General features: G+C 36.6%; 1 protein-coding gene across 2 annotated transcripts; it reads left to right on the top strand.

The window, feature by feature from the left end:
- The first annotated feature begins 14,613 nt into the window (after positions 1-14,613).
- Positions 14,614-18,653, top strand: LOC136829711 (uncharacterized). Of its 2 annotated transcripts, none has more exons than XM_067088511.1 (2): positions 14,614-18,059; positions 18,404-18,653. In XM_067088511.1, the coding sequence occupies exon 1, from the start codon at positions 14,653-14,655 to the stop codon at positions 17,476-17,478; it is 2,826 nt and encodes a 941-aa protein (XP_066944612.1). In that variant the 5' UTR covers positions 14,614-14,652; the 3' UTR covers positions 17,479-18,059; positions 18,404-18,653. The 2 variants fall into 2 exon arrangements, with proteins under 2 accessions (XP_066944612.1, XP_066944613.1); XM_067088512.1 differs by having other exon boundaries at positions 14,614-18,053.
- Positions 18,654-25,000: the final 6,347 nt, after the last annotated feature.

The raw sequence follows: 25,000 nt of genomic DNA on the forward strand, positions 1-25,000 counted from the left end.
GCTAGGCATTATAGAGAGAGTATCTAATCTAGAGCAATTCTTGGAGGATAACCCCATCATAGCTTTCTACCTCACATGCCTGTGTTTAAGATGGACAGAGAGTCGACAAAATGTCGAAATGTATTTTGTCTAATTTGTGAATCTGACCCAAGTAAGCCTGTAACACTATCTCATAATCAAGCAATTTTTGCAGGTCCTTGTTTGAATAAGAAGATTTCTACTTCTATTTTACAGTTAAGATTTAATGAAAAATTAATTTGTTTTGATATTAAAAGGCTTTTCTAATGATTAAGTTGGGGCCTTCAGATCAAAGTAGGCTACTCTTTTATTGGTATAGAAATGTATCTAAAGGAGACTATTCCTTAGTTGTTTATAAACATTGTAGGCTTCCATTCGGTTTACCATGTAGTCCAGCTTTATTAATGTTAGCACTTTTTAAGATTTTGATGTTAGAGGTCCAAGGGGATGATATTGATGTTAAGGAATTGAAGAAAGAGTTGTATAACTTAGCTTATATGGACAACCTAGCCTACACTACCAATGATGCTGTCAAGTTGAAATGGGCCTATGAGAAACTTGGAAGTATATTTTCTCCTTATCAATTTGAATTACAGCAATTTATAACTAATGATGACTCTCTGCAGCAATATATAGATGACGGCAAGTTAAAGACTCCTCCTAGGGTTAAACTGCTTGGCTTGATTTGGGACAGAAGCAGCGATACTCTTTTGACAAGAAAGCTGGTACTTGACAGGGATGCAACAACCAAAAGACAGATTTTAAGTTCAATTGCAGCCAATTTTGATGTTTTCTCATTTTATGGTCCATTATTAAACAGGGCTCGACTCTTTATGCATTCACTACAATGCAAGAAAGAAGTTGGATGGGACGATAGACTGTCGGATGATGAATTAAGAGAGTGGATTAATATTTGCAAGCAAGTAAATTGTGTTCCTGAAATTGCAGTCAAGAGATTTGTTGGTCGTAGAAATGATACTTTCCAACTGATTGCTTTTTTGTGATTCTAGCAAACTCATTTATGGAGTTGTACTCTTCCTTAAGAACTTGAGAACAAAGGAGGTAAGTTTCCTGCTTTCAAAAAATAGGTTAATTGGACGCCAATTGGAACTGAAATCCATCCCTTCTCTTGAATTTCAATCTCTTTTACTGGGTACAGAAACTGTTGTTGATATTTATAAGGAACTTAGTGGTTCAGAGAATGTGTCTCCCATTAACATTACAAAATTGGTAGTATTCTCAGATAGTGCAGTTGCACTGAGTTGGCTAAATTCTCGAACAAATAAGTTTGATAAATTAAGAAAATTAAATATTTTTGTCATGAACAGATTGCACCGAATCGAGAATTTATGTGAGACTGTCCCAGTTACTTTTAAATTTTGTACAGGTATAATAAATCCTGCAGATTGTACTACCAGGTCCATGTCTTATAAGAGGTTGATAAAATCAAATTTCTTCACAGGACCTGATTTCCTTCAGGATGTCCTAGAAGATGACAGCATGGATATAACAATCCCAAATCCTTTAACCAACGTACTTGAAGTTTCAGAGGGCCAGTGTGAAATAAGGACTGTGACAGAGCCAGAGATGGGAGATCTCTTTAATACAGCAGTTGAAAGTTCCAGTTGGCTTCACATGATTTCTGTCTACAAATATGTACTGACATTCATAAACAATATCAAAATGAAATTGAAGAACAAATTGGGCAAGTATGACCATCTTGAGGTTTTCAGTAATGATGAAATTTCCGTAAAAGCATGGCAGATGATAGTTCTGCATGATCAAAGACAAAAATTTCCTGAAGTTTTTAAATATTTCAAAGAAAGAAACCCTCAAATTAGAGATACACCCAACATTGTAAGTCAGCTGAATTTATTCATTGATAAGAAATCGGGGTTACTAAGGGTTAAAAGTAAGTTTTGCAAGTGGAGAGATAATGGTAATGAATTCCCCAGATAATGGTAATGAATTCCCCATTCTTTTGTCCAAAAACAGTGAATTGACTGAAGAGATTATTAGGAAATTTCATGTACAGTTAGCACATTCTGGTGTATATGCTACCCTGTCGGAGGCTAGGAAACAGTTTTGGATTCCTTGTAGTTTTTCTACCGTAAAAAAAGTCTTGAAAGCTTGTGTTCACTGCCGCAGATTTAACGGCAGAACTATAAAGTTAAACCAGTCTCCATATAGGGAATTTAGGGTTTCTCCTCCAACCATACCTATAGGTACATATTCATAGATTATTTTGGACCTTACTGGTTGTATTGGATGGTAAGAAATCAAAAGTTTGGATATTGTGTATCACCTGTTTGTGGTCAAGGGCCATAAATCTTAAGGTATGTATAGACCTTTCGGTGACATACTTTTGCGAGCCTTTCAGCTGCATTGTTTCGAGTTTGGGGTACCTGAACTCTGTTTAAGTGACCAAGGTTCACAATTAACTTCAGGTGCTCGAACTGTGGAAAACTTTTTAAGTGATAAGGATACTCAATCCTACTTCAGGGAGAACAACATAAGACCGTTGAGTTTTCAGCAATACTATAAAGGCCACAATGAACTGGGATCTTTAGTAGAATCATGTGTAAAAATGGTCAAGAGACTGATTGAAGGTTCTATAAGGAATATGGTCCTAGACTACTTAGACTTTGAATTTGCTGTTCAAAATATTGTACATTTAGTAAATCGTCGTCCAATTGCCTTCAAAGAATATTTGCGAAGCAATGATGGGACTGAACCGGTACCATCTCCCATAACTCCCGAAATTTTAGTGAAAGGACACGAATTAAACTCTCTAAATATTATTCCCCATCTACATCCTTTACCTACGGCAGATGATACATGGATTCCTGACATATCTCCCATTGCCCATGTGAAGGACAGTCACAGAAAGTTAAGAAAGGCTAGGGAAAGTTTAATAGAAGTATATAATAAGGAGTTTGTTGTGCAGCTTATGAACCAAGCGACTGATAAACGATGTAGGTACCAACCTGTTAATCATAAGCTATTAGAAGTTGGAGACATTGTTCTCATTAAAGAACCCCTGCTTAAACCTACTAATTTTCCAATGGGTATAGTTAAAGAGATAAAACTTAATTCTTTGGGGGAAGTAACTGGTGCAACTGTACTCAAAGGAAAAAGTAGGAAGAGACTAAAAGGCACGTTTCCTGTTTGATTCCATTGCTTTATAGAAGGGAATTTGAGGATAAACTTGTTGATAAGGCGCAGTCACAAGATGTTGGTAAACAGGGTAAGGAAGAAGTGGGAAAGGAAAACCCAAGAGGCGGGCTGCCATGATTGGGAGAGAAAAGTGAAGAAATTGTTTGACGATTATCTAACCTAATACATTTTTTCCATTCAATTTTTCTTTGAAAATTGAATCCCTCGTGGGAGTGTAAAAAATGCGCATTAATGCGCAATTATTGGTATTAATGAGTTTGGTTGTGGTAATTTTTAAATATTTAATTAATTCTCCTGCTCGGGAATAGTTTGTTTCTTGGTTAAAAGCAAATGCATTTACTTGCAAACATACGAATTGCCTCTTGGGACAATTTAGGAGAAACAAGCCATTCTTGAGCCATGTCATTTAAGTTTTGGCAGGTTGTTCAGGTTGTTCCCCACTTATCGCAAGGCTGAAAAACCATTGTCGGAAGTGAGCGACCTGAAGTGAAAAAAACGGAGGACTGAGAGAGAGGGTAGGCAGAAGCAAGCTGTCTGCTCCGTAAAAGAAATTTTTTACAGCCAAGTGACAATGGCTGGCTCACGTTAATTGGGGGACCGTGGCTCTGGACGTAACCTCTCTGGGATGCTCATCACCGTCTTCACCATCCACTACTCAAGAGGTGGAATATTAACTTCCATCAACACCGCTACCTTCGTCAACACTTTATTATGGACCTAAAGGACTGGCTAACAGTTGAGGTAAAGTTTGCTATAAGTGAGGTGCATTTGTTTGTAAACTTTTAACTTTAGTTACGTTATTCATAACCAAAGTCTTGCAACCAAACCCATATTTACAATAAAATCGGAATGGTCTCATGTTTAGTCTTAAATTCTTAAATTTTTGTAATCTACGATAATGGGCTAAAATTAAGTTCGAACATTATTAAATTTGAGGTTTCCAGCGGGGATATAACTATTGATATCTCCGTAACATTTCATAATTTTCAAGAAATTTAGGAAATTTACTTATTATATTTTACATATTTATATTGTAACCCGTGCATTCCAAATTTTCAATGTTTTATGTAATGGGTTACAGGGCCTTCCGATGTTTCGAAAATTAAGGGGCAATAGTGCGGGCCGAAATGCAGGTTCTCTAACGGAGAGACGTCCGCGCTAAGTTTTTCAACGTTTATGACTGCTGTACCAGGATCATCCTAGTCGCCAGTCCCCACTATTAATGTAGTTACAATTGTTAATTTAATTGTAAATTAAAAGTGTTCTTTTTTAGAACTAAGTTTGTTTGACCTAAATGTTAAATTGCTCTCTTACATTGTTTTTCGAAAATGGCGACGAGGATGGGATTGGTTGCGAGGTCCAATTGCCTTGAGTTTTGTTTAGTGTTGAAATTACTTGAGTTGGTTACGTTCCAGAGTCACGTCACTCGCTAATATTTCGGTATATTGTATTTGACTAAATATTCAGTATTGCATTAAGTTTTCAGTGTATTGCATTCAAGTTTAAATTTGTGTTCCTTAAACTCTCGGTAAAGATGCCGCCAAAGAGCGTTTTACGCAGCTTTCGTGCAGCCCTAAGGCAGCAAATTACTAAGAAGGGTAATTGGATAGAAAGTGTTATTTCCTCGATGTCTATAAGTGATGCTAAGGAGCATATGAACGTGTTGTTTGACCTTAAAGAGAAACTTGACAAGGTGAATAAAGAGATTTTAAATGAAATTTGGGATAGCGCAGGTGATCTCGTCGACGGCGATGAATTAGTGAGTGAGGAAATGGGTACTTGGTTCGTTTATGACGATCGTTTGAATAAGTGTCTTTCTCTTAAAGACTAAGGCGTCAATTTCGGATCGTTCGCGCCCGGAAGTTTCACAGCTTAAATTACCTGAATTACCTTTACCGACATTCGGTAATAGAGAAGGCGAGGATATTTCAAAGTTTTTGAGGAATTTGAAGCAACTGTAGATAAGTACGATCTTAGTACTCACGTTAAATTCACCCTTCTTACGAGACAGCTATCAGGGGACTCGCTTAAGCTAGTAAATTCTCTAGACTGTAGCAACCGTTCGTATGAAGAAGCTAAGGAATTATTGCAGAAAGCGTTTGCAGATACTTTGTCTCAACAATACAGTGTTATTAAGCAGTTATCAGAGTTGAAGCTAACGTATCAGAGTGATCCGTATGACTTTATCAGTAATATGAGAATTATATGTAGTCAATTTGAGGCTTTAGACATAGATCGAAACATTGTTTTGCAATTTTTCATTTGGAATGGGCTTAATGACTGTTTCAAGAATCAGTTAATGAATATTACTGGCTCTAACAAGCCGTCGTTGCAGCAAATAAATTTGCATATTTTCTCTGCTTTAGAAAGATATAAAAACATATCTAAGAAATTTAATGGAAGACAGGGAAATAATGCACAGAAAAAGGTACTTTCGAAGGTAGAGTCGAACTTTAGTTGTTTAGCTTCTGCTGTCGATAGTAACGTTGAGAAATCTAAAGCTAAGGAATGTTCTTTATGTTTGGCAGATGATAAAGGAGACGTTGATCACCCAATTTTCAAATGTTCGGTGTATGTAACTCCACAGAGTAAGATTGAGAAACTAAAGCAGTTGAATTGTTGTACAAACTGTACTTATGATTCTCATAAAACTTAAGATTGCAGGTTTAAATTTAACAGTAAATGCAGACATTGTAACAAGTGGCATTTCAGCTATCTTTGCAAACTTCGTAACGACCCAAAATGTAATGTTAACCCTAAGAGTGATTCTGACCACGAAACTAGTAGTCAGGGGTAAAGGGGAATTTTAACGAGAGAGCAAACGCAAACTCTGCTGTGTCTACTTTAACTTGGTCTGATTTAGGTGTTTTGAGAATTTCCTGTAACCCAGTAACTGCTATGCCTTCTTTTTCGTTGAATGACTCTGGGGATAGAGGTATAAAGGATTCAGGGAGCCAAGTAACTTTCGTGGAGGAAGCTTGGGCTGAAAGTATGCAATTTGAGGTTGTTGATCCTAATTTTTTCCTTGGTAGTAAATGGTATTAATTCTTCAAAGCCATTAACTACTGTAGTATATAAGGTAAAGTTGAATGAAAATTATTTTACTGCTATCGCCATGAAGTCCATTAATTTAAAATTAGTATTGCCAGGTATTTCTGATATAGCTAGAGTCTTTACGGATAAGGGCTATGTATTAGCTGACAAAACTTTGCATCTGTCTAGGGACAAAATTGAGAATATTAAATTGCTTGTGGGGAATGATAACTCTCATTTAGTACCGCAGAGGGATGAGCTGTTTGGAGGGAGTTCTGAAGTCTTTCCTTCGGTTTACTTGGATTCGCCCTTAGGAGTGATGTTAGTAGGGGATATTGAAAGATATAAAAAGAATCTTGCTTTATTGCCAGACAGGACAAAACATTCTTCTGAAGTTGGTATAATTGGTGATGGTTCCGTTGAAGTTAATGGTATTCTTGATGCAGATGGATTATTCCTGGATTCTGTAGAAGAGTTTAAGTCTCCTGCTTATGTTAATATTTCTGTGTTAAATAACAAGGGTCAGGTTGTTGAAGCTGAGCTTGAGAAGGCAGCAGAGGAAATTCTTTCCTCAAGGGCAGAAACTATTTTAAACAGTGATTCTAACGTGTATAACGAAGACTTCATGGAGGAGAACAGGAAAGTAGTAGAATATGCTTTGGAAAATACAGTCAGAGATAGTGATGGAAGGTTAGTTATGCCTCTGTTATGGAATGGGAAAGTAGCTCATTTGCTTGGTAAGAATCAAGGTTTGTCAAAAGCAATATTAAAATCAAATTTTAAGAAATTTAGTAAAAAGGATAATGCTTTACAAATGATTGATGAGGTTTTTAAAGAGCAGGAACAGCTAGGCATTATAGAGAGAGTATCTAATCTAGAGCAATTCTTGGAGGATAACCCCCATCATAGCTTTCTACCTCACATGCCTGTGTTTAAGATGGACAGAGAGTCGACAAAATGTCGAAATGTATTTTTGTCTAATTTGTGTGAATCTGACCCAAGTAAGCCTGTAACACTATCTCATAATCAAGCAATTTTTGCAGGTCCTTGTTTGAATAAGAAGATTTCTACTTCTATTTTACAGTTAAGATTTAATGAAAAATTAATTTGTTTTGATATTAAAAAGGCTTTTCTAATGATTAAGTTGGGGCCTTCAGATCAAAGTAGGCTACTCTTTTATTGGTATAGAAATGTATCTAAAGGAGACTATTCCTTAGTTGTTTATAAACATTGTAGGCTTCCATTCGGTTTACCATGTAGTCCAGCTTTATTAATGTTAGCACTTTTAAGATTTTGATGTTAGAGGTCCAAGGGGATGATATTGATGTTAAGGAATTGAAGAAAGAGTTGTATAACTTAGCTTATATGGACAACCTAGCCTACACTACCAATGATGCTGTCAAGTTGAAATGGGCCTATGAGAAACTTGGAAGTATATTTTCTCCTTATCAATTTGAATTACAGCAATTTATAACTAATGATGACTCTCTGCAGCAATATATAGATGACGGCAAGTTAAAGACTCCTCCTAGGGTTAAACTGCTTGGCTTGATTTGGGACAGAAGCAGCGATACTCTTTTGACAAGAAAGCTGGTACTTGACAGGGATGCAACAACCAAAAGACAGATTTTAAGTTCAATTGCAGCCAATTTTGATGTTTTCTCATTTTATGGTCCATTATTAAACAGGGCTCGACTCTTTATGCATTCACTACAATGCAAGAAAGAAGTTGGATGGGACGATAGACTGTCGGATGATGAATTAAGAGAGTGGATTAATATTTGCAAGCAAGTAAATTGTGTTCCTGAAATTGCAGTCAAGAGATTTGTTGGTCGTAGAAATGATACTTTCCAACTGATTGCTTTTTGTGATTCTAGCAAACTCATTTATGGAGTTGTACTCTTCCTAAGAACTTGAGAACAAAGGAGGTAAGTTTCCTGCTTTCAAAAAATAGGTTAATTGGACGCCAATTGGAACTGAAATCCATCCCTTCTCTTGAATTTCAATCTCTTTTACTGGGTACAGAAACTGTTGTTGATATTTATAAGGAACTTAGTGGTTCAGAGAATGTGTCTCCCATTAACATTACAAAATTGGTAGTATTCTCAGATAGTGCAGTTGCACTGAGTTGGCTAAATTCTCGAACAAATAAGTTTGATAAATTAAGAAAATTAAATATTTTGTCATGAACAGATTGCACCGAATCGAGAATTTATGTGAGACTGTCCCAGTTACTTTTAAATTTTGTACAGGTATAATAAATCCTGCAGATTGTACTACCAGGTCCATGTCTTATAAGAGGTTGATAAAATCAAATTTCTTCACAGGACCTGATTTCCTTCAGGGTGTCCTAGAAGATGACAGCATGGATATAACAATCCCAAATCCTTTAACCAACGTACTTGAAGTTTCAGAGGGCCAGTGTGAAATAAGGACTGTGACAGAGCCAGAGATGGGAGATCTCTTTAATACAGCAGTTGAAAGTTCCAGTTGGCTTCACATGATTTCTGTCTACAAATATGTACTGACATTCATAAACAATATCAAAATGAAATTGAAGAACAAATTGGGCAAGTATGACCATCTTGAGGTTTTCAGTAATGATGAAATTTCCGTAAAAGCATGGCAGATGATAGTTCTGCATGATCAAAGACAAAAATTTCTGAAGTTTTTAAATATTTCAAAGAAAGAAACCCTCAAATTAGAGATATACCCAACATTGTAAGTCAGCTGAATTTATTCATTGATAAGAAATCTGGGTTACTAAGGGTTAAAAGTAAGTTTTGCAAGTGGAGAGATAATGGTAATGAATTCCCCATTCTTTTGTCCAAAAACAGTGAATTGACTGAAGAGATTATTAGGAAATTTCATGTAAAGTTGGAACATTCTGGTGTATATGCTACCCTGTCGGAGGCTAGGAAACAGTTTTGGATTCCTTGTAGTTTTTCTACCGTAAAGAAAGTCTTGAAAGCTTGTGCTCACTGCCGCAGATTTAACGGCAGAACTATAAAGTTAAACCAGTCTCCATATAGGGAATTTAGGGTTTCTCCTCCAACCATACCTTATAGGTACATATTCATAGATTATTTTGGACCTTACTGGTTGTATTGGATGGGTAAGAAATCAAAAGTTTGGATATTGTGTATCACCTGTTTGTGGTCAAGGGCCATAAATCTTAAGGTATGTATAGACCTTTCGGTGACATCCTTTTGCGAGCCTTTCAGCTGCATTGTTTCGAGTTTGGGGTACCTGAACTCTGTTTAAGTGACCAAGGTTCACAATTAACTTCAGGTGCTCGAACTGTGGAAAACTTTTTTAAGTGATAAGGATACTCAATCCTACTTCAGGAGAACAACATAAGACCGTTGAGTTTTCAGCAATACTATAAAGGCCACAATGAACTGGGATCTTTAGTAGAATCATGTGTAAAAATGGTCAAGAGACTGATTGAAGGTTCTATAAGGAATATGGTCCTAGACTACTTAGACTTTGAATTTGCTGTTCAAAATATTGTACATTTAGTAAATCGTCGTCCAATTGCCTTCAAAGAATATTTGCGAAGCAATGATGGGACTGAACCGGTACCATCTCCTATAACTCCCGAAATTTTAGTGAAAGGACACGAATTAAACTCTCTAAATATTATTCCCCATCTACATCCTTTACCTACGGCAGATGATACATGGATTCCTGACATATCTCCCATTGCCCATGTGAAGGACAGTCACAGAAAGTTAAGAAAGGCTAGGGAAAGTTTAATAGAAGTATATAATAAGGAGTTTGTTGTGCAGCTTATGAACCAAGCGACTGATAAACGATGTAGGTACCAACCTGTTAATCATAAGCTATTAGAAGTTGGAGACATTGTTCTCATTAAAGAACCCCTGCTTAAACCTACTAATTTTCCAATGGGTATAGTTAAAGAGATAAAACTTAATTCTTTGGGGGAAGTAACTGGTGCAACTGTACTCAAAGGAAAAAGTAGGGAAGAGACTAAAAGGCACGTTTCCTGTTTGATTCCATTGCTTTATAGAAGGGAATTTGAGGATAAACTTGTTGATAAGGCGCAGTCACAAGATGTTGGTAAACAGGGTAAGGAAGAAGTGGGAAAGGAAAAACCCAAGAGGCGGGCTGCCATGATTGGGAGAGAGAAAGTGAAGAAATTGTTTGACGATTATCTAACCTAATACATTTTTTCCATTCAATTTTTCTTTGAAAATTGAATCCCCTCGTGGGAGTGTAGAAAAATGCGCATTAATGCGCAATTATTGGTATTAATGAGTTTGGTTGTGGTAATTTTTAAATATTTAATTAATTCTCCTGCTCGGGAATAGTTTGTTTCTTAGTTAAAAGCAAATGCATTTACTTGCAAACATACGAATTGCCTCTTGGGACAATTTAGGAGAAACAAGCCATTCTTGAGCCATGTCATTTAAGTTTTGGCAGGTTGTTCAGGTTGTTCCCCACTTATCGCAAGGCTGAAAAACCATCGTCGGAAGTGAGCGACCTGAAGAAAAAAAAACGGAGGACAGAGAGAGAGGGTAGGCAGAAGCAAGCTGTCTGCTCCGTAAAAGAAATTTTTTACAGCCAAGTGACAATGGCTGGCTCACGTTAATTGGGGGACCGTGGCTCTGGACGTAACCTCTCTGGGATGCTCATCACCGTCTTCACCATCCACTACTCAAGAGGTGGAATATTAACTTCCATCAACACCGCTACCTTCGTCAACACTTTATTATGGACCTAAGGACTGGCTAACAGTTGAGGTAAAGTTTGCTATAAGTGAGGTGCATTTGTTTGTAAACTTTTAACTTTAGTTACGTTATTCATAACCAAAGTCTTGCAACCAAACCCATATTTACAATAAAATCGGAATGGTCTCATGTTTAGTCTTAAATTCTTAAATTTTTGTAATCTACGATAATGGGCTAAAATTAAGTTCGAACATTATTAAATTTGAGGTTTCCAGCGGGGATATAACTATTGATATCTCCGTAACATTTCATAATTTTCAAGAAATTTAGGAAATTTACTTATTATATTTTACATATTTATATTGTAACCCGTGCATTCCAAATTTTCAATGTTTTATGTAATGGGTTACAGGGCCTTCCGATGTTTCGAAAGTTAAGGGGCAATAGTGCGGGCCGAAATGCAGGTTCTCTAACGGAGAGAGGACGTCCGCGCTAAGTTTTCAACGTTTATGACTGCTGTACCAGGATCATCCTAGTCGCCAGTCCCCACTATTAATGTAGTTACAATTGTTAATTTAATTGTAAATTAAAAGTGTTCTTTTTTAGAACTAAGTTTGTTTGACCTAAATGTTAAATTGCTCTCTTACATTGTTTTTCGAAAATGGCGACGAGGATGGGATTGGTTGCGAGGTCCAATTGCCTTGAGTTTTGTTTAGTGTTGAAATTACTTGAGTTGGTTACGTTCCAGAGTCACGTCACTCGCTAATATTTCGGTATATTGTATTTGACTAAATATTCAGTATTGCATTAAGTTTTCAGTGTATTGCATTCAAGTTTAAATTTGTGTTCCTTAAACTCTCGGTAAAGATGCCGCCAAAGAGCGTTTTACGCAGCTTTCGTGCAGCCCTAAGGCAGCAAATTACTAAGAAGGGTAATTGGATAGAAAGTGTTATTTCCTCGATGTCTATAAGTGATGCTAAGGAGCATATGAACGTGTTGTTTGACCTTAAAGAGAAACTTGACAAGGTGAATAAAGAGATTTTAAATGAAATTTGGGATAGCGCAGGTGATCTCGTCGACGGCGATGAATTAGTGAGTGAGGAAATGGATACTTGGTTCGTTTATGACGATCGTTTGAATAAGTGTCTTTCTCTCTTAAAGACTAAGGCGTCAATTTCGGATCGTTCGCGCCCGGAAGTTTCACAGCTTAAATTACCTGAATTACCTTTACCGACATTCGGTAATAGAGAAGGCGAGGATATTTCAAAGTTTTTGAGGGAATTTGAAGCAACTGTAGATAAGTACGATCTTAGTACTCACGTTAAATTCACCCTTCTTACGAGACAGCTATCAGGGGACTCGCTTAAGCTAGTAAATTCTCTAGACTGTAGCAACCGTTCGTATGAAGAAGCTAAGGAATTATTGCAGAAAGCGTTTGCAGATACTTTGTCTCAACAATACAGTGTTATTAAGCAGTTATCAGAGTTGAAGCTAACGTATCAGAGTGATCCGTATGACTTTATCAGTAATATGAGAATTATATGTAATCAATTTGAGGCTTTAGACATAGATCGAAACATTGTTTTGCAATTTTTCATTTGAATGGGCTTAATGACTGTTTCAAGAATCAGTTAATGAATATTACTGGCTCTAACAAGCCGTCGTTGCAGCAAATAAATTTGCATATTTTTTCTGCTTTAGAAAGATATAAAAACATATCTAAGAAATTTAATGGAAGACAGGGAAATAATGCACAGAAAAAGGTACTTTCGAAGGTAGAGTCGAACTTTAGTTGTTTAGCTTCTGCTGTCGATAGTAACGTTGAGAAATCTAAAGCTAAGGAATGTTCTTTATGTTTGGCAGATGATAAAGGAGACGTTGATCACCCAATTTTCAAATGTTCGGTGTATGTAACTCCACAGAGTAAGATTGAGAAACTAAAGCAGTTGAATTGTTGTACAAACTGTACTTATGATTCTCATAAAACTAAAGATTGCAGGTTTAAATTTAACAGTAAATGCAGACATTGTAACAAGTGGCATTTCAGCTATCTTTGCAAACTTCGTAACGACCCAAAATGTAATGTTAACCCTAAGAGTGATTCTGACCACGAAACTAGTAGTCAGGGGGTAAAGGGGAATTTTAACGAGAGAGCAAACGCAAACTCTGCTGTGTCTACTTTAACTTGGTCTGATTTAGGTGTTTTGAGAATTTCCTGTAACCCAGTAACTGCTATGCCTTCTTTTTCGTTGAATGACTCTGGGGATAGAGGTATAAAGGATTCGGGGAGCCAAGTAACTTTCGTGGAGGAAGCTTGGGCTGAAAGTATGCAATTTGAGGTTGTTGATCCTAATTTTTCCTTGGTAGTAAATGGTATTAATTCTTCAAAGCCATTAACTACTGTAGTATATAAGGTAAAGTTGAATGAAAATTATTTTACTGCTATCGCCATGAAGTCCATTAATTTAAAATTAGTATTGCCAGGTATTTCTGATATAGCTAGAGTCTTTACGGATAAGGGCTATGTATTAGCTGACAAAACTTTGCATCTGTCTAGGGACAAAATTGAGAATATTAAATTGCTTGTGGGGAATGATAACTCTCATTTAGTACCGCAGAGGGATGAGCTGTTTGGAGGGAGTTCTGAAGTCTTTCCTTCGGTTTACTTGGATTCGCCCTTAGGAGTGATGTTAGTAGGGGATATTGAAAGATATAAAAAGAATCTTGCTTTATTGCCAGACAGGACAAAACATTCTTCTGAAGTTGGTATAATTGGTGATGGTTCCGTTGAAGTTAATGGTATTCTTGATGCAGATGGATTATTCCTGGATTCTGTAGAAGAGTTTAAGTCTCCTGCTTATGTTAATATTTCTGTGTTAAATAACAAGGGTCAGGTTGTTGAAGCTGAGCTTGAGAAGGCAGCAGAGGAAATTCTTTCCTCAAGGGCAGAAACTATTTTAAACAGTGATTCTAACGTGTATAACGAAGACTTCATGGAGGAGAACAGGAAAGTAGTAGAATATGCTTTGGAAAATACAGTCAGAGATAGTGATGGAAGGTTAGTTATGCCTCTGTTATGGAATGGGAAAGTAGCTCATTTGCTTGGTAAGAATCAAGGTTTGTCAAAAGCAATATTAAAATCAAATTTTAAGAAATTTAGTAAAAAGGATAATGCTTTACAAATGATTGATGAGGTTTTTAAAGAGCAGGAACAGCTAGGCATTATAGAGAGAGTATCTAATCTAGAGCAATTCTTGGAGGATAACCCCCATCATAGCTTTCTACCTCACATGCCTGTGTTTAAGATGGACAGAGAGTCGACAAAATGTCGAAATGTATTTTTGTCTAATTTGTGTGAATCTGACCCAAGTAAGCCTGTAACACTATCTCATAATCAAGCAATTTTTGCAGGTCCTTGTTTGAATAAGAAGATTTCTACTTCTATTTTACAGTTAAGATTTAATGAAAATTAATTTGTTTTGATATTAAAAGGCTTTTCTAATGATTAAGTTGGGGCCTTCAGATCAAAGTAGGCTACTCTTTTATTGGTATAGAAATGTATCTAAAGGAGACTATTCCTTAGTTGTTTATAAACATTGTAGGCTTCCATTCGGTTTACCATGTAGTCCAGCTTTATTAATGTTAGCACTTTTAAGATTTTGATGTTAGAGGTCCAAGGGATGATATTGATGTTAAGGAATTGAAGAAAGAGTTGTATAACTTAGCTTATATGGACAACCTAGCCTACACTACCAATGATGCTGTCAAGTTGAAATGGGCCTATGAGAAACTTGGAAGTATATTTTCTCCTTATCAATTTGAATTACAGCAATTTATAACTAATGATGACTCTCTGCAGCAATATATAGATGACGGCAAGTTAAAGACTCCTCCTAGGGTTAAACTGCTTGGCTTGATTTGGGACAGAAGCAGCGATACTCTTTTGACAAGAAAGCTGGTACTTGACAGGGATGCAACAACCAAAAGACAGATTTTAAGTTCAATTGCAGCCAATTTTGATGTTTTCTCATTTTATGGTCCATTATTAAACAGGGCTCGACTCTTTATGCATTCACTACAATGCAAGAAAGAAGTTGGATGGGACGATAGACTGTCGGATGATGAATTAAGAGAGTGGATTAATATTTGCAAGCAAGTAAATTGTGTTCCTGAAATTGCAGTCAAGAGATTTGTTGGTCGTAGAAATGATACTTTCCAACTGATTGCTTTTTGTGATTCTAGCAAACTCATTTATGGAGTTGTACTCTTCCTTAAGAACTTGAGAACAAAGGAGGTAAGTTTCCTGCTTTCAAAAAATAGGTTAATTGGACGCCAATTGGAACTGAAATCCATCCCTTCTCTTGAATTTCAATCTCTTTTACTGGGTACAGAAACTGTTGTTGATATTTATAAGGAACTTAGTGGTTCAGAGAATGTGTCTCCCATTAACATTACAAAATTAGTAGTATTCTCAGATAGTGCAGTTGCACTGAGTTGGCTAAATTCTCGAACAAATAAGTTTGATAAATTAAGAAAATTAAATATTTTTGTCATGAACAGATTGCACCGAATCGAGAATTTATGTGAGACTGTCCCAGTTACTTTTAAATTTTGTACAGGTATAATAAATCCTGCAGATTGTACTACCAGGTCCATGTCTTATAAGAGGTTGATAAAATCAAATTTCTTCACAGGACCTGATTTCATTCAGGATGTCCTAGAAGATGACAGCATGGATATAACAATCCCAAATCCTTTAACCAACGTACTTGAAGTTTCAGAGGGCCAGTGTGAAATAAGGACTGTGACAGAGCCAGAGATGGGAGATCTCTTTAATACAGCAGTTGAAAGTTCCAGTTGGCTTCACATGATTTCTGTCTACAAATATGTACTGACATTCATAAACAATATCAAAATGAAATTGAAGAACAAATTGGGCAAGTATGACCATCTTGAGGTTTTCAGTAATGATGAAATTTCCGTAAAAGCATGGCAGATGATAGTTCTGCATGATCAAAGACAAAAATTTCCTGAAGTTTTTAAATATTTCAAAGAAAGAAACCCTCAAATTAGAGATATACCCAACATTGTAAGTCAGCTGAATTTATTCATTGATAAGAAATCTGGGTTACTAAGGGTTAAAAGTAAGTTTTGCAAGTGGAGAGATAATGGTAATGAATTCCCCATTCTTTTGTCCAAAAACAGTGAATTGACTGAAGAGATTATTAGGAAATTTCATGTAAAGTTAGCACATTCTGGTGTATATGCTACCCTGTCGGAGGCTAGGAAACAGTTTTGGATTCCTTGTAGTTTTTCTACCGTAAAGAAAGTCTTGAAAGCTTGTGTTCACTGCCGCAGATTTAACGGCAGAACTATAAAGTTAAACCAGTCTCCATATAGGGAATTTAGGGTTTCTCCTCCAACCATACCTTATAGGTACATATTCATAGATTATTTTGGACCTTACTGGTTGTATTGGATGGGTAAGAAATCAAAAGTTTGGATATTGTGTATCACCTGTTTGTGGTCAAGGGCCATAAATCTTAAGGTATGTATAGACCTTTCGGTGACATCCTTTTTGCGAGCCTTTCAGCTGCATTGTTTCGAGTTTGGGGTACCTGAACTCTGTTTAAGTGACCAAGGTTCACAATTAACTTCAGGTGCTCGAACTGTGGAAAACTTTTTAAGTGATAAGGATACTCAATCCTACTTCAGGGAGAACAACATAAGACCGTTGAGTTTTCAGCAATACTATAAAGGCCACAATGAACTGGGATCTTTAGTAGAATCATGTGTAAAAATGGTCAAGAGACTGATTGAAGGTTCTATAAGGAATATGGTCCTAGACTACTTAGACTTTGAATTTGCTGTTCAAAATATTGTACATTTAGTAAATCGTCGTCCAATTGCCTTCAAAGAATATTTGCGAAGCAATGATGGGACTGAACCGGTACCATCTCCTATAACTCCCGAAATTTTAGTGAAAGGACACGAATTAAACTCTCTAAATATTATTCCCCATCTACATCCTTTACCTACGGCAGATGATACATGGATTCCTGACATATCTCCCATTGCCCATGTGAAGGACAGTCACAGAAAGTTAAGAAAGGCTAGGGAAAGTTTAATAGAAGTATATAATAAGGAGTTTGTTGTGCAGCTTATGAACCAAGCGACTGATAAACGATGTAGGTACCAACCTGTTAATCATAAGCTATTAGAAGTTGGAGACATTGTTCTCATTAAAGAACCCCTGCTTAAACCTACTAATTTTCCAATGGGTATAGTTAAAGAGATAAAACTTAATTCTTTGGGGGAAGTAACTGGTGCAACTGTACTCAAAGGAAAAAGTAGGGAAGAGACTAAAAGGCACGTTTCCTGTTTGATTCCATTGCTTTATAGAAGGGAATTTGAGGATAAACTTGTTGATAAGGCGCAGTCACAAGATGTTGGTAAACAGGGTAAGGAAGAAGTGGGAAAGGAAAAACCCAAGAGGCGGGCTGCCATGATTGGGAGAGAGAAAGTGAAGAAATTGTTTGACGATTATCTAACCTAATACATTTTTTCCATTCAATTTTTCTTTGAAAATTGAATCCCCTCGTGGGAGTGTAGAAAAATGCGCATTAATGCGCAATTATTGGTATTAATGAGTTTGGTTGTGGTAATTTTTAAATATTTAATTAATTCTCCTGCTCGGGAATAGTTTGTTTCTTAGTTAAAAGCAAATGCATTTACTTGCAAACATACGAATTGCCTCTTGGGACAATTTAGGAGAAACAAGCCATTCTTGAGCCATGTCATTTAAGTTTTGGCAGGTTGTTCAGGTTGTTCCCCACTTATCGCAAGGCTGAAAAACCATCGTCGGAAGTGAGCGACCTGAAGAAAAAAAAAACGGAGGACGGAGAGAGAGGGTAGGCAGAAGCAAGCTGTCTGCTCCGTAAAAGAAATTTTTTACAGCCAAGTGACAATGGCTGGCTCACGTTAATTGGGGGACCGTGGCTCTGGACGTAACCTCTCTGGGATGCTCATCACCGTCTTCACCATCCACTACTCAAGAGGTGGAATATTAACTTCCATCAACACCGCTACCTTCGTCAACACTTTATTATGGACCTAAAGGACTGGCTAACAGTTGAGGTAAAGTTTGCTATAAGTGAGGTGCATTTGCTTCGTAAACTTTTAACTTTAGTTACGTTATTCATAACCAAAGTCTTGCAACCAAACCCATATTTACAATAAAATCGGAATGGTCTCATGTTTAGTCTTAAATTCTTAAATTTTTGTAATCTACGATAATGGGCTAAAATTAAGTTCGAACATTATTAAATTTGAGGTTTCCAGCGGGGATATAGGTATTGATATCTCCGTAACATTTCATAATTTTCAAGAAATTGTTTAGGAAATTTACTTATTATATTTTACATATTTATATTGTAACCCGTGCATTCCAAATTTTCAATGTTTTATGTAATGGGTTACAGGGCCTTCCGATGTTTCGAAAGTTAAGGGGCAATAGTGCGGGCCGAAATGCAGGTTCTCTAACGGAGAGAGGACGTCCGCGCTAAGTTTTCAACGTTTATGACTGCTGTACCAGGATCATCCTAGTCGCCAGTCCCCACTATTAATGTAGTTACAATTGTTAATTTAATTGTAAATTAAAAGTGTTCTTTTTTAGAACTAAGTTTGTTTGACCTAAATGTTAAATTGCTCTCTTACATTGTTTTTCGAAAATGGCGACGAGGATGGGATTGGTTGCGAGGTCCAATTGCCTTGAGTTTTGTTTAGTGTTGAAATTACTTGAGTTGGTTACGTTCCAGAGTCACGTCACTCGCTAATATTTCGGTATATTGTATTTGACTAAATATTCAGTATTGCATTAAGTTTTCAGTGTATTGCATTCAAGTTTAAATTTGTGTTCCTTAAACTCTCGGTAAAGATGCCGCCAAAGAGCGTTTTACGCAGCTTTCGTGCAGCCCTAAGGCAGCAAATTACTAAGAAGGGTAATTGGATAGAAAGTGTTATTTCCTCGATGTCTATAAGTGATGCTAAGGAGCATATGAACGTGTTGTTTGACCTTAAAGAGAAACTTGACAAGGTGAATAAAGAGATTTTAAATGAAATTTGGGATAGCGCAGGTGATCTCGTCGACGGCGATGAATTAGTGAGTGAGGAAATGGGTACTTGGTTCGTTTATGACGATCGTTTGAATAAGTGTCTTTCTCTCTTAAAGACTAAGGCGTCAATTTCGGATCGTTCGCGCCCGGAAGTTTCACAGCTTAAATTACCTGAATTACCTTTACCGACATTCGGTAATAGAGAAGGCGAGGATATTTCAAAGTTTTTGAGGGAATTTGAAGCAACTGTAGATAAGTACGATCTTAGTACTCACGTTAAATTCACCCTTCTTACGAGACAGCTATCAGGGGACTCGCTTAAGCTAGTAAATTCTCTAGACTGTAGCAACCGTTCGTATGAAGAAGCTAAGGAATTATTGCAGAAAGCGTTTGCAGATACTTTGTCTCAACAATACAGTGTTATTAAGCAGTTATCAGAGTTGAAGCTAACGTATCAGAGTGATCCGTATGACTTTATCAGTAATATGAGAATTATATGTAATCAATTTGAGGCTTTAGACATAGATCGAAACATTGTTTTGCAATTTTTCATTTGGAATGGACTTAATGACTGTTTCAAGAATCAGTTAATGAATATTACTGGCTCTAACAAGCCGTCGTTGCAGCAAATAAATTTGCATATTTTTCTGCTTTAGAAAGATATAAAAACATATCTAAGAAATTTAATGGAAGACAGGAAATAATGCACAGAAAAGGGTACTTTCGAAGGTAGAGTCGAACTTTAGTTGTTTAGCTTCTGCTGTCGATAGTAACGTTGAGAAATCTAAAGTTAAGGAATGTTCTTTATGTTTGGCAGATGATAAAGGAGACGTTGATCACCCAATTTTCAAATGTTCGGTGTATGTAACTCCACAGAGTAAGATTGAGAAACTAAAGCAGTTGAATTGTTGTACAAACTGTACTTATGATTCTCATAAAACTAAAGATTGCAGGTTTAAATTTAACAGTAAATGCAGACATTGTAACAAGTGGCATTTCAGCTATCTTTGCAAACTTCGTAACGACCCAAAATGTAATGTTAACCCTAAGAGTGATTCTGACCACGAAACTAGTAGTCAGGGGGGTAAAGGGAATTTTAACGAGAGAGCAAACGCAAACTCTGCTGTGTCTACTTTAACTTGGTCTGATTTAGGTGTTTTGAGAATTTCCTGTAACCCAGTAACTGCTATGCCTTCTTTTTCGTTGAATGACTCTGGGGATAGAGGTATAAAGGATTCGGGGAGCCAAGTAACTTTCGTGGAGGAAGCTTGGGCTGAAAGTATGCAATTTGAGGTTGTTGATCCTAATTTTTCCTTGGTAGTAAATGGTATTAATTCTTCAAAGCCATTAACTACTGTAGTATATAAGGTAAAGTTGAATGAAAATTATTTTACTGCTATCGCCATGAAGTCCATTAATTTAAAATTAGTATTGCCAGGTATTTCTGATATAGCTAGAGTCTTTACGGATAAGGGCTATGTATTAGCTGACAAAACTTTGCATCTGTCTAGGGACAAAATTGAGAATATTAAATTGCTTGTGGGGAATGATAACTCTCATTTAGTACCGCAGAGGGATGAGCTGTTTGGAGGGAGTTCTGAAGTCTTTCCTTCGGTTTACTTGGATTCGCCCTTAGGAGTGATGTTAGTAGGGGATATTGAAAGATATAAAAAGAATCTTGCTTTATTGCCAGACAGGACAAAACATTCTTCTGAAGTTGGTATAATTGGTGATGGTTCCGTTGAAGTTAATGGTATTCTTGATGCAGATGGATTATTCCTGGATTCTGTAGAAGAGTTTAAGTCTCCTGCTTATGTTAATATTTCTGTGTTAAATAACAAGGGTCAGGTTGTTGAAGCTGAGCTTGAGAAGGCAGCAGAGGAAATTCTTTCCTCAAGGGCAGAAACTATTTTAAACAGTGATTCTAACGTGTATAACGAAGACTTCATGGAGGAGAACAGGAAAGTAGTAGAATATGCTTTGGAAAATACAGTCAGAGATAGTGATGGAAGGTTAGTTATGCCTCTGTTATGGAATGGGAAAGTAGCTCATTTGCTTGGTAAGAATCAAGGTTTGTCAAAAGCAATATTAAAATCAAATTTTAAGAAATTTAGTAAAAAGGATAATGCTTTACAAATGATTGATGAGGTTTTTAAAGAGCAGGAACAGCTAGGCATTATAGAGAGAGTATCTAATCTAGAGCAATTCTTGGAGGATAACCCCCATCATAGCTTTCTACCTCACATGCCTGTGTTTAAGATGGACAGAGAGTCGACAAAATGTCGAAATGTATTTTTGTCTAATTTGTGTGAATCTGACCCAAGTAAGCCTGTAACACTATCTCATAATCAAGCAATTTTTGCAGGTCCTTGTTTGAATAAGAAGATTTCTACTTCTATTTTACAGTTAAGATTTAATGAAAAATTAATTTGTTTTGATATTAAAAAGGCTTTTCTAATGATTAAGTTGGGGCCTTCAGATCAAAGTAGGCTACTCTTTTATTGGTATAGAAATGTATCTAAAGGAGACTATTCCTTAGTTGTTTATAAACATTGTAGGCTTCCATTCGGTTTACCATGTAGTCCAGCTTTATTAATGTTAGCACTTTTAAGATTTTGATGTTAGAGGTCCAAGGGGATGATATTGATGTTAAGGAATTGAAGAAAGAGTTGTATAACTTAGCTTATATGGACAACCTAGCCTACACTACCAATGATGCTGTCAAGTTGAAATGGGCCTATAAGAAACTTGGAAGTATATTTTCTCCTTATCAATTTGAATTACAGCAATTTATAACTAATGATGACTCTCTGCAGCAATATATAGATGACGGCAAGTTAAAGACTCCTCCTAGGGTTAAACTGCTTGGCTTGATTTGGGACAGAAGCAGCGATACTCTTTTGACAAGAAAGCTGGTACTTGACAGGGATGCAACAACCAAAAGACAGATTTTAAGTTCAATTGCAGCCAATTTTGATGTTTTCTCATTTTATGGTCCATTATTAAACAGGGCTCGACTCTTTATGCATTCACTACAATGCAAGAAAGAAGTTGGATGGGACGATAGACTGTCGGATGATGAATTAAGAGAGTGGATTAATATTTGCAAGCAAGTAAATTGTGTTCCTGAAATTGCAGTCAAGAGATTTGTTGGTCGTAGAAATGATACTTTCCAACTGATTGCTTTTTGTGATTCTAGCAAACTCATTTATGGAGTTGTACTCTTCCTTAAGAACTTGAGAACAAAGGAGGTAAGTTTCCTGCTTTCAAAAAATAGGTTAATTGGACGCCAATTGGAACTGAAATCCATCCCTTCTCTTGAATTTCAATCTCTTTTACTGGGTACAGAAACTGTTGTTGATATTTATAAGGAACTTAGTGGTTCAGAGAATGTGTCTCCCATTAACATTACAAAATTAGTAGTATTCTCAGATAGTGCAGTTGCACTGAGTTGGCTAAATTCTCGAACAAATAAGTTTGATAAATTAAGAAAATTAAATATTTTTGTCATGAACAGATTGCACCGAATCGAGAATTTATGTGAGACTGTCCCAGTTACTTTTAAATTTTGTACAGGTATAATAAATCCTGCAGATTGTACTACCAGGTCCATGTCTTATAAGAGGTTGATAAAATCAAATTTCTTCACAGGACCTGATTTCATTCAGGATGTCCTAGAAGATGACAGCATGGATATAACAATCCCAAATCCTTTAACCAACGTACTTGAAGTTTCAGAGGGCCAGTGTGAAATAAGGACTGTGACAGAGCCAGAGATGGGAGATCTCTTTAATACAGCAGTTGAAAGTTCCAGTTGGCTTCACATGATTTCTGTCTACAAATATGTACTGACATTCATAAACAATATCAAAATGAAATTGAAGAACAAATTGGGCAAGTATGACCATCTTGAGGTTTTCAGTAATGATGAAATTTCCGTAAAAGCATGGCAGATGATAGTTCTGCATGATCAAAGACAAAAATTTCCTGAAGTTTTTAAATATTTCAAAGAAAGAAACCCTCAAATTAGAGATACACCCAACATTGTAAGTCAGCTGAATTTATTCATTGATAAGAAATCTGGGTTACTAAGGGTTAAAAGTAAGTTTTGCAAGTGGAGAGATAATGGTAATGAATTCCCATTCTTTTGTCCAAAAACAGTGAATTGACTGAAGAGATTATTAGGAAATTTCATGTAAAGTTAGCACATTCTGGTGTATATGCTACCCTGTCGGAGGCTAGGAAACAGTTTTGGATTCCTTGTAGTTTTTCTACTGTAAAGAAAGTCTTGAAAGCTTGTGTTCACTGCCGCAGATTTAACGGCAGAACTATAAAGTTAAACCAGTCTCCATATAGGGAATTTAGGGTTTCTCCTCCAACCATACCTTATAGGTACATATTCATAGATTATTTTGGACCTTACTGGGTGTATTGGATGGGTAAGAAATCAAAAGTTTGGATATTGTGTATCACCTGTTTGTGGTCAAGGGCCATAAATCTTAAGGTATGTATAGACCTTTCGGTGACATACTTTTTGCGAGCCTTTCAGCTGCATTGTTTCGAGTTTGGGGTACCTGAACTCTGTTTAAGTGACCAAGGTTCACAGTTAACTTCAGGTGCTCGAACTGTGGAAAACTTTTTAAGTGATAAGGATACTCAATCCTACTTCAGGGAGAACAACATAAAACCGTTGAGTTTTCAGCAATACTATAAAGGCCACAATGAACTGGGATCTTTAGTAGAATCATGTGTAAAAATGGTCAAGAGACTGATTGAAGGTTCTATAAGGAATATGGTCCTAGACTACTTAGACTTTGAATTTGCTGTTCAAAATATTGTACATTTGGTAAATCGTCGTCCAATTGCCTTCAAAGAATATTTGCGAAGCAATGATGGGACTGAACCGGTACCATCTCCTATAACTCCCAAAATTTTAGTGAAAGGACACGAATTAAACTCTCTAAATATTATTCCCCATCTACATCCTTTACCTAGGGCAGATGATACATGGATTCCTGACATATCTCCCATTGCCCATGTGAAGGACAGTCACAGAAAGTTAAGAAAGGCTAGGGAAAGTTTAATAGAAGTATATAATAAGGAGTTTGTTGTGCAGCTTATGAACCAAGCGACTGATAAACGATGTAGGTACCAACCTGTTAATCATAAGCTATTAGAAGTTGGAGACATTGTTCTCATTAAAGAACCCCTGCTTAAACCTACTAATTTTCCAATGGGTATAGTTAAAGAGATAAAACTTAATTCTTTGGGGAAGTAACTGGTGCAACTGTACTCAAAGGAAAAAGTAGGGAAGAGACTAAAGGCACGTTTCCTGTTTGATTCCATTGCTTTATAGAAGGGAATTTGAGGATAAACTTGTTGATAAGGCGCAGTCACAAGATGTTGGTAAACAGGGTAATGAAGAAGTGGGAAAGGAAAAACCCAAGAGGCGGGCTGCCATGATTGGGAGAGAGAAAGAGAAGAAATTGTTTGACGATTATCTAACCTAATACATTTTTTCCATTCAATTTTTCTTTGAAAATTGAATCCCCTCGTGGGAGTGTAGAAAAATGCGCATTAATGCGCAATTATTGGTATTAATGAGTTTGGTTGTGGTAATTTTTAAATATTTAATTAATTCTCCTGCTCGGGAATAGTTTGTTTCTTAGTTAAAAGCAAATGCATTTACTTGCAAACATACGAATTGCCTCTTGGGACAATTTAGGAGAAACAAGCCATTCTTGAGCCATGTCATTTAAGTTTTGGCAGGTTGTTCAGGTTGTTCCCCACTTATCGCAAGGCTGAAAAACCATCGTCGGAAGTGAGCGACCTGAAGAAAAAAAAAACGGAGGACTGAGAGAGAGCGTAAGCAGAAGCAAGCTGTCTGCTCCGTAAAAGAAATTTTTTACAGCCAAGTGACAATGGCTGGCTCACGTTAATTGGGGGACCGTGGCTCTGGACGTA

This window comes from Macrobrachium rosenbergii, chromosome 45 (assembly GCF_040412425.1).
Source record: "Macrobrachium rosenbergii isolate ZJJX-2024 chromosome 45, ASM4041242v1, whole genome shotgun sequence".
NCBI classification, from domain to species: Eukaryota; Metazoa; Arthropoda; class Malacostraca; order Decapoda; family Palaemonidae; genus Macrobrachium; species Macrobrachium rosenbergii.